Source organism: Clarias gariepinus, chromosome 9 (genome assembly GCF_024256425.1).
Source record: "Clarias gariepinus isolate MV-2021 ecotype Netherlands chromosome 9, CGAR_prim_01v2, whole genome shotgun sequence".
Lineage (NCBI taxonomy): Eukaryota > Metazoa > Chordata > Actinopteri > Siluriformes > Clariidae > Clarias > Clarias gariepinus.
In genome coordinates this window covers 6,910,143-6,929,444 of record NC_071108.1, presented here as the reverse complement: position 1 = coordinate 6,929,444, position 19,302 = coordinate 6,910,143, and the positions used below count along the sequence as shown (strand labels likewise).

Below are 19,302 nucleotides of genomic sequence, written 5' to 3'. Positions count from 1 at the left end.
AATTTTTTTTTTTTTTTTTTAAAGTTTTTGTAATCTACCAAATAATTATTGTTAACACATTTACCTTTAAAATTTCCAGGCCAAGTTGGCCAAGTTTCATCTTGATAAAAGATTTGATGAAAAATGTGAAATTACAGACACTACATAAAAGGGCATAAAATTGTATTTAGCAAATGTGTTTCTTTTTATTTGATAAAAATATAAACATGTATGCATGTTTAAAATAACGAAGCATGGATTGGGAGATAAGAAGCAATAAGTATTATGAAAAATGGTATTATATTAAAATGTACTTTTTCATCTAGATGAGACTTTTTTTTAGCACTAAAACCTTGTTTTGGCCAATTGAATTAAGAAAATGCTTTTTTTCCCCTAGATATATTTTACATAATTTGTGCATGCATAGGTGTTGGTGTGTGTGTGTATATTTACAATTATATACAATATTTTCAGTGCGTCAGTAAATGTTTAAAATGTCTAAAATCCAGTATATTTCCATCATTATGTGTGGGAGCACGATGATAGAAAATGGCTGTCCTGATGGTGAATAATCTTAATTTCAGAAAATCCTCAACAAAACAGTCTAATAGAATGCAAAACAGCTTTAAGAAAAAATGATGTTTAGAATTCTCCTCGCAATTTAAAGAAGCAGAGACAACACTAACATGTGAGATTAAGTTCCTTAAGTTTGAATATAGTTTTCATACTATATAGTTTTTATAGTTCCCACACTGCCACATGATGGCAGTGTGGGAAAGGGGACAGATCTAGACAAGTGGATTGGTATGCCATACATTATATCTTCTTCTTTGTCTTTCGGGTTGTTCAGTTTCAGGTGTCGCCACAGCGAATCATCGGTCTCCATCCAACCCTGTCCTCTGCATCCTCTTTTCTCACACCCTCTAACTTTATGTCCCCTCTCACTACATCCATAAATCTTCTCTTTGGTCTTCCTTTAGACCTCCTGCCTGGCAGTGTCAACTTCAGCAGCTTATATGCCGTGTTAAAGGCGTATAAGACTCACATTATTGGACTTAAGAACAAATCTGACTTATGAATGTGTGCCCGGAACGGAACTTGTTTGTAAGTCAGGGACTACCTGTATAAATAAAATTTAATTGAATATTTATAAAATCATGATACCAACAGTGATTCCCATCCGTATGTGTTATATACAACTCCTTTACTTGGGCTACATGTACATATAGATCTCAGTAGGAGATGGTACAATTATGAAAGAAGAGATTAGTAAAAAAAAAAAAGAATCCCAAATAAAGCCATGTAAGAATTAAGAGTTTCAATAGAACATTTATTTCCCCCACATGAGAAAATACTGTTTCAGACATGATATTTTGGCAAGTAGGTAAAATCTGCAGTTTATACAAGCGTAAAACTTCAACATCTTATAAACAGGTACAAGCTCAACAACGTTCTATAATAAATACAGGCTCTGTGCTTCATGGTGCAAAAACAAAAAGGGATTTTAACTGTCTAACAGTTTGTGAACATCTTCCTTACAGCACATACATCTTTAAAAAGCTGAACATAACTAACTTAAGGTCACAAAGCCCATCTTCTTTTAAAAACCCATTTCAATAGTTTACCTTAAATAAGCTTTGATTTGAATCTTCAACCAATATATAATTTAATTCTTTCTATCTCTCTCTCTCTCGCTCTCTCTCTGTGTTCCATAAATAAATTACATTTCTGTGTATCAAAAAGTGATAATATTTAACCACAGACAACTGGCTGCAAATCAGACATGAAACTCTAAGTATATATTTTTCTTGCAACTGAATGAATGTACGCACACACAGTCAAGGACAAGCAGGATACACTTTTTTTTTCGCAGCAAGCCAGTGATCTGATCTTTTTTTTTTTTTTTTGGTCTTTCTCGTTTTTTTTTTTTTTAAACAAATATGTACAGGCGAGATCTAATTTCTTCATACATCCAGGTGATCGAATTCATACACAAGATCCAAATTAAATTAGATATATGATAAAAAAGTAGTTATATACACGAGTGTCTTAACATTATACAAGAAGTGGTTTGTAAAACGTTAAAAAGTAAAAAGCTATCGTAAGAAAAATGGCAGTGATTCATTCACACGTCCGCACGCGTTCGCCAGCTGATTTGTTCGCTTCTTTGTATTAAGCGATCGTTGTCGGAGAACAGATACCGTTAGATGTCTTTATCCAGCCTTCAGACGGTCCACGCTTAAACCACAAGATTTAAAGTGACACTAGTATTTAAAAAAAAAAAAACCCTCACAGTTGCGTTCATTATAAATGTTTTTTTCTAACCCACCCAGACCGTAAAAAGGGATAAAAGGGGGGGAAAAAAAACAAAAAACAAAACAACAAAGCATGGCTGCAACTCCTTCTTGACACTGGAAAGAAATGCACTGAACTTGCATTCAAGCAACTTCACCTCTTGCTCTACGAGACAAGCAGAGCGAGAGGATTGGGGATGCAGCCATCTGTGCGTATGCTGTTTGAGCTGTAGTGATGAGCTCGGGTAGTGATGCGCACTAGGATTCTTCTCTACAGGTAGCTGGAAGCGATAAAGCCGTGTTCGCTGCGCACTCGGCTCAGGTGGATCATGGCTCGGTCGTAGGCTAGCTGCACGGACTTGCGGATGCTCGTCTTTCGGCCCTCCATCAGACGCAGTTTGTCCGCTGTGTCGTCTACTCCCAAAGGCAGAAGCTTCTCCCGAGGTAACCACTGCCTGCAATAGCAACGACACAAACAGTTGAGCTTTTCTACAAACGCTTAGGCAACTAAATATTACTTTAAATGTAACAATTTAAAACCAATTGTTATATAGCCAAGATTTTAAATCAACAATCAACTGTTAAATTCTTAACAGTAATTTATCTGCTCAGGTCAAATCGGAACTTTTTCTTCAGGATTTAGGAAGAATGTTCACAGAAATGACTGCAGTGGGCTCCAAGCCACCTCGGCCGGGATCGTCATTCAAGGATGTAAGGGCTTATTTAAAGCATTTGCACCGTTATACAGTCGTTATACAGGTCTCCTTACCATACTACGCTTGAATTCACATTTACGCCTTCATTGACAAGAAAATTTCCAGGTTGGACATAAACGACAATGACATATTTTCGGGTCCGCAGCAACTCTAATGACAATAATGCCTTACAATGACTAACAGCATCTAGTCAATGTTTTTAGATTTTTGGATTATTTAAGTATATTCACTAATAATTAATGTTCTATTTTAAAATATTCTTCCTCAAATAATTGAATCCTTGCGATTCTGCAGGTAATGCGATTAATGTCAATGTAAATAAACACTGTTCTGCACTTGGTCAGACGTCAGACGGCTTTCTGTTACATTTTTGTTAAAGCGCTGCAGCACCATCTGCTGCAAAACTCTGAATTCCTTCGAGAGCAAGTCGACCCGAAATAAGCCATATACTAGCTGTCAATATCACATATGTTGGATGTAATGGGACATCAGCAGACGTGATGCACGTCTCACAGACAGTTTAAGAGGCATGTCTGAAACTAAACACTGATTTGATTTTAAACATGATTAAAACCCCACATATCCCAGCGGCCCACAATGAGACGGACTCTTATTACCAGCCCTAGATGCCACTAGCTCTTCGCTATGCATTTCTTAATTACTCTCAAGGTTCCTCTACGGTGTTTATACCAGGTGCGCTTGTTGTCGAAGAAAAGAACAAGGTAAAGTTTTTCTCCAGCCTCTTCCTGTCTCTGCTCTCCGAGCCGCAACACATCCGCAGGTGGTACAGGGATGGGCACGCCATTATGCAACACACCCTCCTCCGGCATGTCCGGATCTATGATCTACAGCAGGGGAAAAAAAAAAATAGAACATTTATCCACATGTTGTACATGTCAAAGCTCTCAGGCATGCTTTAGGGTTTAGAACTTGCTAAAACTAGCATTAGTGTTTCCCTGCACCTGTAATAATCTAAAATGTACTAAATATGGGATGGGTAAAGAATTCTCCAGCCAATTATGCCAGATAAAACACCCACAAGCAAGCCATTTAAAAAAAAAAAAAAAGTGCTGTGATATAAAATGTCACATTTAACAGACTGGACTGGGTTCTACTGCTCTAATCTTATTTTTGCACACTGGACTGGAGGTGTACACCGGACTGTTTTATTTATCCCACTTATGCTCACTCCCGAATAAATTCTCACTATTTCTGGCTAGTTATTTTCATTTTTATACCAGCATGTAATATTTCCTAATGTACTTGGATGATCCTTTTTTTCTACTGCTGATGGCTCCACATGCACAGGCTGACTGGACAGTACCACATGGATCACCACAGGATAATAAAATTGGTCATTTGAAAAGCCTACATGTATCACTCTTATTTAAAACATTTCTAGAGGTTCATTCGTTTGCTCTCCATAAATTCAATTATATGTCATAGACTTGTACAACAATATATATATATATATATATATTTATATTATAATAAAAATTGATTCTCAGATTAAAAGTCATTTCAAAACACTCGAAACACACAGATCAGGCTTTAGTCCTACAAGCTTCCTATCTGACTGCTTCGGCATCGGAATAACGGCTGCTGAAACACTAACAGGGCCCACAGGAACTCAGTCTTGATGCAGAGCACTGTGTTTCTCACCAGAGCAGGGTACGACGGATATCCTCGACACTTGGCCCACACCAGGTCCAGAGGCTCGGGTTCTGCATCGCTTTCTATTGACAGCATATCCACTGAGAAAGAGAAGGACACATTCACGATCATGATGATGACCGAAATACTTATGTAGACTTGACGTGAAAAAGTGCTGATGTCAGTAGTTTGAAGTCGTCTTACCTGGGCCGGTGTAGTCCGAATCTCCGTTAACAGTCTCTAGGAACGGTACTTTGGACAGTGCAGGTTTCCCCCGACTTTTTTTTGGTGGTAGGGTACTAAAAATATATTTTAAAAAAGGTAATCTGTTAAAGAGTCATTAAAAACAAAACAAACAAACACTAAAAGTACTACACACCACCAAAACGTATTTGAAATCATGATGTGATTGAAGTGTAGACTTTCAGGCTTAAATTCAAGAGATTTAAAAAAAAATTATTTTGCTATAAGAGTTCAGGAATTATAGCAAATTTTGTCTTTTTTACCCGGTCCCTCCATTTTTAAAGGCTCAGATGTAATTGGACAATTGTCTGATTAACAGTTTGATGTCTGATTTTTGCCGGTTTCCTTATTATTTAATGACAAATCAGAGACATAAAAAGGTCTAGAGTTGATCTTGCATTTAGTAGATGTTTAGGCCATCATTAAGCTGAAAAAACAACAACAACAAAAAAACTAAAACAACACACACCTATCAGAGAGATACAGAAACTTTAGAACTGGCCAAACCAACACCCTTAAAAACAAGCTGAGCTCAGCAACCCTAAAAGAAAGCCCATGGAAAACTATCAAGTGGCTAATCGCAGAATAATTTTCTTGTTGAAGAAAAAAACCCTTCACAACATGTAGTCATGCTGTGGTACTATGAAACTAGGATTACGTTGTATCATGAATGACTGGAAGAGAGGAATATGGAGAAGGAAAGGAAGGGCTCATGATCCAAAGCAGGCCACATCATCAATCAAACGTAGCCGAAGCCAGAGAGACTTATAAGCAAACAGCAGGTAAAAAAAAAAAGTTACAGTAAAGACCTGGCAGAAGAAGCTCATGAGAAGGAAATTCTGATTTCAGGTAGACAGTTGATGCAAGTATTAAAAATTATACTCATATTTGACATAATAGTTTGTCCAATTACTTTTGAGCTTGTAAAAATGTAAAATTCCTAAACAGTTTAATTAAATTAAATTTGAAGGTCTACACTTCATCACATCTCAGCTCCTTAATCTCAAATCAATCTCCTGCCTTTTTTGTACAGAGGCAGAAATACAACAGCTGTGTTGCTGTTCAAACACTTATGGACCTGACTTTATGTCTCTAACTTTCTACTTTATTTTATTTTTTAACAAGTTGTCTAAATGACCACAGCTTAAGCACACCACTCATAAACATTACATTTTAACATTTTAACCACTCGGCACTTTCAAACTGACTTAATCAAATGTAAAATGACTTGTGCAGTAGTGTCTCACATTTCCTTTTTGACTATGGGTGAGGAGCTGCCGTCAGAGTCTGAACCGCCGTCTTTGTGCTTTTTGAATCCGTTTGTAAGAGCTGTGAACACACAAGAACGACTTCTTTAGAAATGAGTAAGGCCTAAAGAGATAAGCAACTGCCGAAACCACAGACCCTGCTTAAAATATGACTTAAGATTCTCACCAGCTTACAGAAAGCCACATACAGTTCAGGTCTAACTTTTTTATCTTATTTTATGAGCCAATAAAACAAATCATTGTGCTAACCTGTTAATATTTTATTCATAATGATCATATTATTGATTCTATAGTAAGAGTTTATTCACTTATCTCACAGCTATGCTTTAAATAATCTTTCTTTAGCGTTGCTATATATAAATGAGTAATTTTAAACAACAACCACGATTCTGCCGTTAACGAGCAGTACAGTGAAAGAATCATCGAGGTTAATACCCTTAGACAATTACTCATTCTACAACAAAGTAGTCATTACAAAAGTTAGCAGTTATACCAGTTTCTATTGAGCGAGGCGGGGTCTTCTCCCGTCGCTCTTCGGGACTCGCGCTGCGGCTCCGAGGTCTCTGATTGGCCGGGGTGAGGACGGGTGGAGCGGGTGCCTCTGTGGTTACAGGGGTAGTAGTGGTAGTTGGAGGAGCAGGGCGTTGCGGCGTTCTACTTTCGCCGTTCTGCAGCTGATTGTCCTTGTCACGATGCAGTTTGGCACCGTTTTTCGCTTTTCTGAACAGGATGGCGGTTCGGCGACCCACTCCCCCCGAAACGGGTCGTGTAGGAGATTCAGTGTTTGAGATGCCGTTGAGCAGCTTTCCCTCGCTGGGAGACAACACAGGAGGTGTCTCTCGAACTCTAGAGTTTTGTGAGGCCGTGTCGACCTCAGAATCTGCGTCGCGACTCTCAGTGCTTGGTTTGAGGGGTTCAGGAGGGGACATGGTTTTGGGATCGGTCATTGGCCGGAGAGTTGGAGGATCCAGAGGGGTCTCTCCAGGAGGTGGGGATAAAGCAAGACCAGAGGGCTCCAGGGTGGGAGGTGGGGTAGATTTACAATCATCTAGGGGGGAAAAAAAAAAGAGAGTTAAAGAGACATCAGGTTAGTAACAGCTAAAGGTGTTCAGAGCAATCATTAAAAAAAGCTTCTAAACATTACCTAAAACTTACATCTATAATATTTCCTTTCACTGACATTAATAAATATCTAGTTAATAAAAAAAAGTTACCTTTGTCTGAGAATGAGGACAGGTTATTTTCAGCGTCCATGTCTTTCTCCTCATCATCCTCGTCGTCCTCCTGCTCGGCGTCTCCGTTAGAGAGGTGGGAGTTACGGCGATAGCGGACATTGTTGATCTCTTTGCGTAGGAGTCGAATGCGTCGTGTGCGGGCTCCGCTTGAGCGCATCGACGTCACAACGTCCAGCTTATCCAGGAGTTCCTTTAGCTGGTCTTCTACCGTCATGTGCAGCCTGTTCTCAGGGTCGAGCAGGGTGTCCACTGCACAATATAAAGAGTACTGATGAGTACATAATAAAATCTGGATAACTCAGTCATCTGTACTAATCATAATTCATTAAAAATGTTTAAACTCTGTACTATAAATAGTACTTATAATAAATATATTAGTATAAACTTATACTAATACTGTATAAATATAATAAATTATTATTGTCAAATCAGACACACGGGTCTAAAATGATGGGTGTGTTTTGTCCTTTGTCACTCACCGTCCTCCAGGGTGCAACGGTAGTAGTCTTTTTTATGTGGCGACTCTGGTAGGTGCATGCCCGTGTGAGGGTCCAGCCCCGTGTTGTGGGCCTGCCGCTGTGCATGGCGCAGGATCGCGCCCCCTAATTCCCTCAGACGCACCGCCGCTTTGTAAAACACAGTGTCCTTAGCGTTATAAAGGAGGCAGTTGGAGATCATGAGGTTGAAGTCGGCCTCCAGGTCAGACAGCGTTCGGTACTGGTGAGCCTCCAGTTTGACCCTTATGGCGGAGAAGTCCATGGGCTGAGAGACGAACTCCAGGTAATCAGGTACCTGGGAGGCAATTAAATGCATTATAAGCAGAAAGAGAGACGGCATACACAGTATGAAAGGGAAAAATGGAAAAATAAAATAAGAAAAATTGCAAATATTAGAATATTATGAATCTCTTTTCTTACGACTTCCATCTACATGTACTTTCAGAAATGATAATACTTGGTATTCGTACCTCTTTAAGGTTAACCGGCTGTGCAAAGATACGTGCTACATCTTTCTCCTGCAGCTGGTCCAGGGTGGAGCGCAGCAGCATGAGACCAGGAGTCAGCTGCATCTCCATCACAGCCTGGTGCACCTTCACCTGCGCAACACACAGAGAGAGAGAGGTGCTCGGTTAGTCTAATTTTACTCTCTCTATGCCAGGTGGACACCGACTGCTCTGAAAAAATAATGTTTAAAAACACCCATGGCACAGCAAGAATCTTGGACTCAAGGCCAAAAAGGATAAAATAGCAGGTGCTTCATTTTAAAACTACTTATTGCATTAGTTAGAGCCAAAGCTGAAAGGATACTTGTTTGTTCGTTCGAACAACTGAAACTGCATTGAACTGCTAGAACATGAATCAAGGCACGGCAGTCTCTGATGAGGCTGGGTATGAAGCCATGCTCTTTGTTGAAAATGGGTAAACCACAGCAAGTAATGAAATTGATTACACTTTGAACATTAATATATTGTAATTATATGATAACACTCTGCCCTAATATTAAGTGTCGGCAAATCATGTCGCCTTTATCTTTGTGACATTTCTCATTTCGGCACATGCATCGGTCACATCTCGTACTGATTACTGTAATTCACGACATCACATGACTCCCACCAAACGACTCCACCGGCTCTGTATCGAATATTGGATAGTTTAAAATTCTTCTCCTCACTTTCACAGCGCTCTATAACCTTGCTCCTCCTTACTCATCAGAGCTCGTACAGTTTTACACTCCTCTCACCTAAAAAAAAAACCCTCCTCGTTTCAGTCTTGCTGCTCTTCGTCCAGAAAGCGTCCTTAATATAGACACTCCAGACCATGTTTAAATCACGGCATAAGACATATTTATACAGAAGCGCTCGATGTAAGGCTGCACTCAAACCTTCATATAAGTTTTATCTAATATTATTTTATTTTATATATTACTTGATGTTAATTATTTGTCGCTTGTTCGAATTTCCGATGGGGATCTTGGGTGACTAGAAAAGCGCCTCTATAAATAAAATACATTATTATTATAAATATTATTTTCTTTAAAAAAAAAAATTGTTATACAGTCGACCCCCCGTGAAGTCGCGGTTCAGAGTTCGCGGCTTTAGTCGTTCGCAGATTTTTCCTTAGAACCTGACTAATAAACCAGCCAACAATTATTAGTTAGCTTCGTAGGAAAAGTGGTTGACTGTTTAATACTCTTTTTTTACAGTACTTAAAAGTATATACAGTATTATATTCCATATGGAAATTTTTGGAATTTAAAAAAATTATTAACTTGTATTGCCATGAAAAGTTGGATGAATTTTCTAATAAAATATAAAACCTTACACATTTTTTTTTAGTACTGTAGAGAGAACACAAAGCAACTGTAGAGGGAAAACACAGCTTGTGATGGTGAATTATTACCAAATCACCCTACGGTACTGATACCAAAGAAAACGACAGCGCACACCAAAGAAAACACGCTTGCATGAGTTACAGTACATATAGAGGGGTAACATCTGTATTTTACATCCTAGTACTGCGGGAGACACAGCAGCACAGTACTGTACAGTATTTTTTTTGAGTAATGCATTAAACCAAGTTTTAAATGAAATTAAAGTGTTTTGGGAGCATATTTAGGGTTTAAACTATAAAAAAAGCATTCATAGTTTTTTATTTATTTAATTATTTTTATACTACATCCAAATTTTGCGCTTTTTCCCCCCCCCACAATTCGCGGGTGCCCTAGAAACATAACCCCACTTAAATTTCGACTGTATTACATTTTAACCCCTGAGAGTACCTGCTCCCTCTTTAGTTTCTCTCTCTTCCGGATGAGCTCCACCAGCAGCCGCGCTCTCTCCAAATCATGACGCAACTTCTGCCAGTATTTGAGTTCTTCTCGTACAGCGCTGACCTTCTCGTCTGGTTCGGTCTATCGACACACAAACACAAAAGGCACTTGCTATTAGATTGCCTTATACATGTGATAAAAGACACATGGAGACTCTTCATAATAACAGTGTGTACGGTTGTACTTGGCAAGTTAACTGATTTAACCATCACTATGGCTTTAGTTAGCAAAGAAAAGCCTCAATCAAAATAAATAAATAAATACATAAACAAATAAATAAATAGCACCACACACACACACCTGATCGGTGCTCCTCTGGGCCTGCAGATGCGAGTGCAACCGGCGTATGAGAGGTACTCCGTTACGTGACTGACGCTTCAGTAACCAATAATTGTGCAACCGCTGCATAAAATAGTTCTTCTTTTGAATAATGATACCTTTAAAAACTTTGTTTAACCTGTAGATGACAACAGTAAACAAATAAATCAATTAACGTGTGTAAATAAACACGTGATTACTTAGGACATATTCCACTTATGCAATTATGCAGATACAGAAATAAGCAAACTTCTTAGTAGGTAATTTTACAATTGTAAAAGTATGTATGTTAGATACTAGCAATCAGAATCACCAGTCACTGCCTGATACAATATTATCACGATACCTATTACAATGCCAATTCAGTTAATATTACAATTCTGTGAGCATCACAATTTAATAAACATCCCAATTCGATATTGAATTTTCCCCGGATTGCTACAATTTTCAGATCTTGAACCATTACAAAATAATAAAAAGTTTGATAAATAATTTTTTTAAGGTTTTATACCTAAGCTTTATTTAACAGCTTTACAACCGAGTTGAACAACTTAGTATAATTAAACAATACAAACTTACTTCAAATACAACAGTATTGCCTTACAACGACATGGTATGGCAGTATGGAATAGTTTGGAGTGAACCACCTGTAGCATTCTAAGGAAACAGCCACATTTTACAACCTAAAATGCCTACAAAAGCTTGAACGTTTTAAACAGTTGTGAGAACGCGGACGCACGTGGCTTGAGACTAATTATTAACTTTTGATAACACAATGCCACAAAGTCATTCAAATCAAATCAAGATTCAAATCAGAATTGACCCCCTCCCATCTTTACTACGTATAAACTACTGTTAATTTCGTCAACTAAAATAATGAAGGAAAATATTCATTGACGACCTTTTTTTCCCTGTGACTAAGACGAGATGATGATGAGACGTCACCGATATGAATGAACAATAATGGTATTCACTCAATACGGCGTGAGCAGGGTGTTTCCCGGGTCAAGGCGCGCGGCATAAGTAGTTTGCGCGTACAGTGACGGGACGTTACAAGCTCAGTCATCTTTAACTCTTCGTCATCACAGCAGTATCTCTCGGGGGAAAGAGAAGAGGCGATATTTGGGCCCTGATATTTTTCTTCATATTGAACCAGAGGAAAAAAGCTGATGTGTAGTAATATCGAAGGGGAAACAGTGTGGGAAACACAGTTGCTGGAGAAAATGCCACAAATCTGTGGCAGTGTACCATAATAATCACCCAGTTTTACACTTTGTGGTCATTATGTTATCACATGTTAACATCATTATGTTGTGGTGTATTTTGCCAAAAATAAATTGGTTTAAAATAAATATAATTAGCTGAAAACATCAGATGAAAACTTACATTTTAAATGTTAAAATAATGATTTTGTAAAAAAACCTTTAAAAATAGCTTTTGGCTAGACTAGATTGACTGTAGAGTTAATTAAAGATAATCGTATTGCTAAAATGTTACGTTTTTACTGAGTAAAACTAGACAAAAATGTCTAAACTTTTAGTTGACTTAAATTTTAAACTAAAAATTTAAATTAACACTAGTATAAACAGTGGTGGGCAATAGGCTTTTATACTATTATTGTGTATTTGTACATTATTTTACATGCTAGTGGATAGTCAGATCAATTATTAAAAAATTAATAAATAAATAAACCCTAAAAATGTGTTAGACGAGACACTTAGGGTGTTCTCACATCACAGGTGACACTTACATTTAAGCATTTCACATTCTTTTTTTGCTTTCCTTTCTCACACACTTACTCTCAGATACACAGATGGCAGTACGCAACTATGCTTTGTGGGCCGCCGTTAAACACAAGAAGAAGAGAACGACGAAGTTAACCTTCGCTCTATGCCCAATATTATTGATATTCCGAAAACAATAATAATAAAAAAAAGTAAAGAGCAATGCTCTAGTATGCCTTCCTACTGTCTCAACTACGACTGTGCAGGTCGGAGGATGAATTTTTTTTGGACGAGAACGACGACACCCAGGACATCGTGTCTAATCAGCGATTCTCAGGTACGATTGGCTTCCGTATCAATTTATCCATATCAGATTCGATCCGTGCACGAGTACGCTGTATTCGAACGACTGATTAAAATTAACCAGACTTTGGGGTTTGGTGTTCTCAAAAATAATTCCGAGGGCCCTAATGTAAAAAAAGACTTGAAGATAAACACAGGAAAAAAAATAAACAGTTGGGGGGTTACAAATGCATTTTAAACATGCAGTAAGAAATTCCTGGAGAATATCCTGATCCTGGAGATCTGTTACACATTTTAAAAGTTGATCCAGGAATAAATAAAAGCTATTCAAGGGTTTTCTTAATGTTAAGCAAAGCAAAAAAATTGTTTATCATTGACCTCATCACCTCATCATATTGACCGTGGTCGCGTTACCCATCTTCACAGACCTACTCACCTGTGTGTGGGAATCTGGGGCACGGTGACCAGAGGTGTTGATGCTTTTTTGGATGGCACCTCTGGACTTTTCTTCCCCTTCTTCTTTTTCTTATTGCCGTCTTTCTTATTGCTTTTCAGAGACCTTATCAGCTGAGGACTCGGCGCGTAGGCGCTCATTCCTCGACTGGCCCGGCAGCCCACCACCCTCCCTCCGTTCTCTTCGTCGTCCGAGCCCTCCTTCTCGGGGGGCGAGTGCGCCTCGCAGAATGCTGTCTTCTTCACCGAGAACGTCATACCGTTGGCTGTGGTCTCGCGTACCGGCTCGATTTTCATAAAGAGTCCGGCCCTCTGGGCACACGTGACGTGAAACGCCGTGTAGCAGTTGGCTCTGTGGCATTGAATAGATGCACCCTGGCCCTTCTGCTTGCACAGGTAGCACGTCAGCCTCCAGCGTGCCGCTGGGATGTTGTTCACACCCTCGATGGGCTCGAGAAATACCGTGTTTGCGAAGCACACCTCGGGAATCCAGATGGCACACACCACATGCGCCCAGCGCCCGTCGTTCGTCTGCTTGAACGCGCCGCCTTTGTTCGGGCACAGCGCACAGCCCACGGGCCGAGAGGGAGACTGAAGGCAACGGCGGCAAAGCCAAGGGCCCTCGGGCACGTATGGCACGCCGTAGCACTCCTGGTGCACGGCCAGGTTGCACACGTCGCAGAATAAGATCACGTTGCTGTTGAGGCACTCGTCGTCCAGGCACACGCAGCAGAAGGCGTCCTCGTCCACGGCAGCCTGAGGGATTCTTGACTCCAGGAACGATTCCTTCTCTAGCCGGTCCATCAGAAGTTCGAAGGTGTCTGCCGATACGGCCGTCTGGCCATCAGATGACCGCTTCTCGTTCATCACCTCCAGCCAGGCCGCGTCCTCCTCATCCATGTCATACTCGGCCTCGGCTTCCAGCTCCTCCGGCGATTTCTCTATGTAGCGATAATAGGCGGTGGGGAGTGGTGGAGCCTCGATGGGCTCAAACGACTCGAGAACCCTAAAAGTGGGCTCGGGTAAGGCTGAGCAGCTGTTGTTGTTGTGCTGCTGGGCAGGGTTATGATGCGCGTGATGCTGTCTGTGCGAGTTCTGAGAGGAAGAAGTAGAAGAAGATGCATTTTTCGAGTCCTTCTTTCTGCCCTTCTGGCTTACAGACCTGCGGTTTGGGCTGGTCACGATGGCCGACGAAGCCTGCTCGCTGTTCTCTTTGTTGCTGTTGCACTCGGCCATGTCCTGTGCCATCATTTCGTCCTCCGTGATGATGGCCAGCGGGTCGAAGATGCTAATGCGGTGCAACCGCCCATCCAGATCCACCTCCACTATTTTCTGAGCCTGGGCGTAAGTCAGGGTCTCTCGCGTCGGGGAAACTTTGAGTCTGTAGGGGGAGGGAGAGCGGGGCTGCGTGGCCCCCCGAGCTCCCCCACCTCGAGGTGTAGCCGCATCGCTTTTCCTGGCGCCTAAACCCCCGGGGAGGCCCCCTCTCCGGCGTGGCTTTCTCATGGACACCTTTACGCAGCCACGCTGAGCCTGGACCTACACACCAAAAATTTTTATTAATTAATAATAAAATAATAATTTTGTGTAGTACATCCCTAGTGCTATTATTTCAGTTTTTTAATACATATAGTTTAAATTGTGTCAATTACTGCATTAACTTACAGTCCTGTGCAAAAATCTAGGCACGATTTTATCTTTAGTACAAATTGTTACACGTTTTTATCATGTCTGTATTCTTATTATTATAATATACAAAACCATTCATCATTTCCAAACATAGATTAAAAAGTAATAAATAATAACATTACAGAAAAATATCTGCATGCCTGTGAAGAAAGCTACACATCACCTGCCAGACCAGTTTTTGGATGAAAACGGAAAATAAATAAATAAATAAATAAATAAATAAACAGAATAAAATGAAATAATGTAGGTTCCTAGTTTTTGAATGAAAGTAAAAAACAAGCAAGTGTGATAAAGCTACCAGAAGAGCTCATACGCTCCTTTCTATTCTCCAGCATGCTCAGTAAAACCTACCAGCAGTTTTACTTTGCATAAATCGTTTTTTTTTCTCCCCTCTTCAGCTGGAATTTTTTTGTCATGTAATTCATTGCTTTCTTTACAGGCATGCAAATATTCTTGTGACATTAATATAAACTCTTTATGTATATTTGGAAATAATTAATAATTTTGAACATAATACAGAAATGATAAACACATACAACTCAATTACTAATACTAAAGAAAACATGGTGCCTAAGATTATTTTATTTTAAAAATAAATAAGTAAATAATAATAATAATAATAATGAATTCTCCTGGGTTTTGCACAAAAAACTCTCTCTCTAGCACACTCAGTAAAACCTGGTTTTACTTACAGTACTGTGTAAAAGCCTTGGGCACAAAAGAATGCCATAATCAAAGATGTTTTTAAAAACATTTCTACATAAAATAAACTTCTAAAGGTCAGTAAAGAGTAATAAAATAAACATTTGGTATGAAAAGTCTTTGCTAGAAAATATGCAGAAATGTTAAATACAGATGTGTGCAGTTTTATATTGCAGGACAATAAGAGTTCTTCTGGTAACCTTATCACACTTGCTCCTTTCTATTTTCATACAAAACCCAGGAGAGTACATTATTATTATTATTATTATTATAACTATTAGTTTCCAGCTAAAAACTGGTCTTGTAATATCTTGCTTTCTTTTACACTCCCTCATTGTTTATACCGCTTTATCCTGTATAAAGGATACTACATCCCAGGAGACTTGGGGCACGAGGCGAGGTACACCCTGGACGGGGTGCCAATCTATCGCAGGACACACACTTACAGAACGCCAATCAGCCTAATCTGCAAGGCAATGGTGGCTCAGTGGTATGTTTCCAGCCTTCCATGCAGAAGATCCGGGTAGATTCCCACCCAATGCCCAAAACCCCAGCCACTGGATCCAGTGCCGGTCCCAAGCCCGGATAAAATGGGAAGGTTGCATCAGGAAGGGCATACAACGTAAAACCTGTGCAAAGTTATGTACGATGGGAATAGCCAAAAGACTAACAAAAACAATCTTACCTAATCTGCATGTTTTTGGACTGTATGAGGAAACCTGTGTACCTGGAGAAAACCCACTAAGCACAGGGAGAACATGCAATAGACCTGAAAAGGGAATCGTACCCTCGACCCTGGAGGTGCGAGGCGACAGTGCTAACTAACCACCAACCCTTTTTTTTTTTTTTTTTTTTTACAGGCTATGCAATATAAAGAATATATTATTCTGTAATGTTATTTATTTATTAATTTTTAATGCATGTTTGGAAACAGTGAATGGCTCTGTACATGATAATCCTGACATACATGATAAACATATTTAACAAAAGTTGTACTACAGATAATATGATGCCTAAGACTTGTGCACAGTACTGTATATGTCTTTAATGGCCTGAAGAAAGGGGGGGGTTTGCAAACTTCTAAAAGCCCAGAATATAAACTATGCAGAAATGTGGAGCGTCACAATCGGGTTAATTGTGAGACAGGTGAACTTCACTCACTCAGCAGACTTCTGCAGCACGCGCGCTCAGGAGCATCAAAGGGACGTGTTTGTTTACAGTTATGAAGTCATGTGCCTTTAAATGAGATGCGCGCGCTGCTTCTCACCGGAAGTGGTGACAAATCCAAGACGGGTTTCGAAAATATTAATAACTTTTTTTTATAAATATAATATCATTTACAGTTATTTATAATTCACAAGAGTATCTTAAATACAATATCTCAGTAAAACTAGCATAATCATTGTAAATTATTTCTTACGAAATTGTGCATCAAAAGTTCACAACTTGGACAGATTATAAACTTATAAATAAAGTAAAGTATACTGTCTATGATTAAAAAATAATGGTACTGATGAACAACATAAAATATGTACTGAATGAGTTAACTAGCTAGTTACACTATCAAAAACTAACCTAAACAAGCACTGCATAAAGTAAATAATAACCAGACACATACCGTAATGTTGGTAAGACAACAAGGTCGATGATTACATCTATGAACTGTTCATAAGACGCAAAATACAAGGCGAATTAGTTAAAAGATTAGTCAAGACAGTTCGCCGAGTGTTTTTATTTTTGCCGTCTCCGGGGGGGCGGGACTTTAATATTACGCTCAAGGCCTCCGGTACTTCGCCTTTTAATCGGTTAACACGCCACTCATTTTAGCATACACATTAGGGCAAAGTTGACTAACACTTTCGGCTTCGCTTCTAATCCTGACTATGATCCGCAGATCGAAAAAGTTGTGTGAAAGTTCTTGATCACTCAAGTCAGACCGCCGCCAAGAACTAGCAAGTTTCCCCAGCGCACCAGCAGCAACCCAAACAGCCAATCACAATAAGCAGTACGTGCCTCGAGATCTCGTCTGACCAATCACAGTCGAGTGGAGCTAGCTAGTCAGGATAGGTTGCGCGAGCTCGGTGCTAGAACGAAATGTCAGCCATATTAACGGTCTAGCAGAACTTCAGGTCCATGGTAACAGGACTGTCACGCGAAATTTTTACGATTTCCCCGTGGCAGCAGTGCACTTCCAGGCATTTGAATACGAATTGAAGGCTTGCCCAAACCGTAAACGTTGTCAGTGAGGATGGAAATGGTGTCAGTAGTTAGGTTTAAAAACTCAACCATACGTAGCTATTATCCAGGCTACTGTTTTGCTAACTGCTGACTGACATTGACCAGACTGCATTTTGGCAAAACATTCACTGAATAAGTTTTAAATACATTTCAGACATGTAAATATGTCCAGAATTACCTTTTCTTTCAATCAGAAACGCCAAAAAAACCCAAAAAACACCCGAGCTTGAGCCTTCTGCAGAGCCTCCTGTTTTCGCGCCCGCTAGCTCCTGGCTTTCAGAGGGGGAAAAAAAGCCGGCAAAAAAAAAAAATTCAGCGATAAAACATCCCCTTAAAAGTCCTCAGTGTTTCATGGTACGGCAGTGGAAATGTCTTCTAGTTCTTATCAAGGCAACCATGATTAATTCCCCCGTAAACACAAGCAAGGACACTTCACACTTTCACAATCCTGAACAGATTTCTCTGACAGAAAAAAGCTAGCGAGCTAAGCTAACCAGGCTATTTTCAGCCACATAATGTACCGACGTTGGCTTGCTAGATAGTAAGCTAAGCTGATACAGAGGGAGAAGAGTGGGGCTTTCAGTCAAGATAGCAAGAACACGCCCCTTTACAGAAAGCAAGGCCATTTCCATCGTCTTGCTTTTTAGCTATTAATCATGTTGTAGGTGTATTTATTTAAGGTCTGGTAAAAACAAATGCAGTTTGTAATTCAGTGCAGAGTGTACACCCAAGGAAGGCTTGTACTACTGGTTGATGGGAAAGGTGCAGTGCCTGCTAGCTTCGACTGCACTCAATACAACTATTGGCTGTTGCAGTCAGAGGTTTTAGCCAGTTGGCACAGAGGCGCTGCACATACTGTAGCACTGAGGTAGATTTCAAGCTCGAAGAGAAATGAGACGGCAGGGAAATGACTGGAAGTCTGAAACAACTTCAGTAAACATATATAGCATTCACATGTAAGGAAAAAAAAACTACACAAGCAAATGTCTCAATAAATTTAAGTTGCATTCAATTAATTATACCTCAACTCTATTGAGTTTATCCTGTTTACGGGGCCTGGAGCCTAACCCGGACCATGGAGGTGCAAGGCGACAGTGCTTACCACTAAGCCACCATGCCCGTTCGTGGCAATGGCAATTCTGTATTATTTTACACACTCATCGTCTACACTGATCTATCCTGTATTCAGGGTTGTGGGGCCTGTATCCTATCCCAGGAGAATTGCAGGACACATACACACAAAAAAACAAAACACATTTATTTACACACTATTGGGGGTTTTGGGAACGCCAATTAGCCTAAATTGCAGGTCTTTGGACTGGACCGGAGTACCCAGAGGAATCACATCAAGCACGGGGAGAGCATGCACACAGAGATGGGAATCGAACCTGGACCCTGGAGGTGCAAGGCGACAGTGCTAACCAATACATCTTGCATTAGTTTACACCCTTTTAAAAGAAAAACTCTCTTGAGATCTGAATTATGTATCACCAGAAAATATGCCAGTGCAGGCCCAGTGAGGGGACCCCACTGTGAGCCCTGATACCGCCGTATTACATGGGCCCCACACGTAGGGGCCCCGGGGCAAAATATTAGAATCATGAACAATTAGCATATAACATTATTATCATAAAGATAAGACACACGGAGGAAAAAGG

General features: G+C 39.9%; 1 protein-coding gene across 2 annotated transcripts; it reads right to left on the bottom strand.

The window, feature by feature from the left end:
• Positions 1–1,282: 1,282 nt before the first annotated feature.
• brpf3b (bromodomain and PHD finger containing, 3b) lies at positions 1,283–18,175 on the bottom strand. Of its 2 annotated transcripts, none has more exons than XM_053504064.1 (13): positions 17,823–18,175; positions 12,999–14,554; positions 10,518–10,674; positions 10,167–10,298; positions 8,356–8,484; positions 7,868–8,180; positions 7,368–7,637; positions 6,647–7,201; positions 6,133–6,214; positions 4,847–4,941; positions 4,652–4,743; positions 3,680–3,834; positions 1,283–2,728 (listed from the first exon to the last, which is right to left on the bottom strand). In XM_053504064.1, exons 2-13 carry the CDS (start codon positions 14,519–14,521, stop codon positions 2,545–2,547), a joined length of 3,687 nt encoding a protein of 1,228 aa, XP_053360039.1. In that variant the 5' UTR covers positions 14,522–14,554; positions 17,823–18,175; the 3' UTR covers positions 1,283–2,544. The 2 variants fall into 2 exon arrangements, with proteins under 2 accessions (XP_053360039.1, XP_053360040.1); XM_053504065.1 differs by lacking the exon at positions 17,823–18,175 and adding an exon at positions 17,025–17,342.
• Between the last annotated feature and the right edge of the window lie 1,127 nt (positions 18,176–19,302).

What these genes read in the sequence shown, in the direction of transcription:
- brpf3b (XM_053504064.1), bottom strand. Translation starts at nt 14,521, where the DNA reads ATGAGAAAGCCACGCCGGAGAGGGGGCCTCCCCGGGGGTTTAGGCGCC. An exon ending in AGAAACTAAAGAGGGAGCAG is followed by an intron (nt 8,485 to 10,166) that starts GTACTCTCAGGG and finishes TGTGTTGCGCAG; the next exon opens with GTGAAGGTGCACCAGGCTGT. An exon ending in GTCCTCATTCTCAGACAAAG is followed by an intron (nt 7,202 to 7,367) that starts GTAACTTTTTTT and finishes TTTCCCCCCTAG; the next exon opens with ATGATTGTAAATCTACCCCA.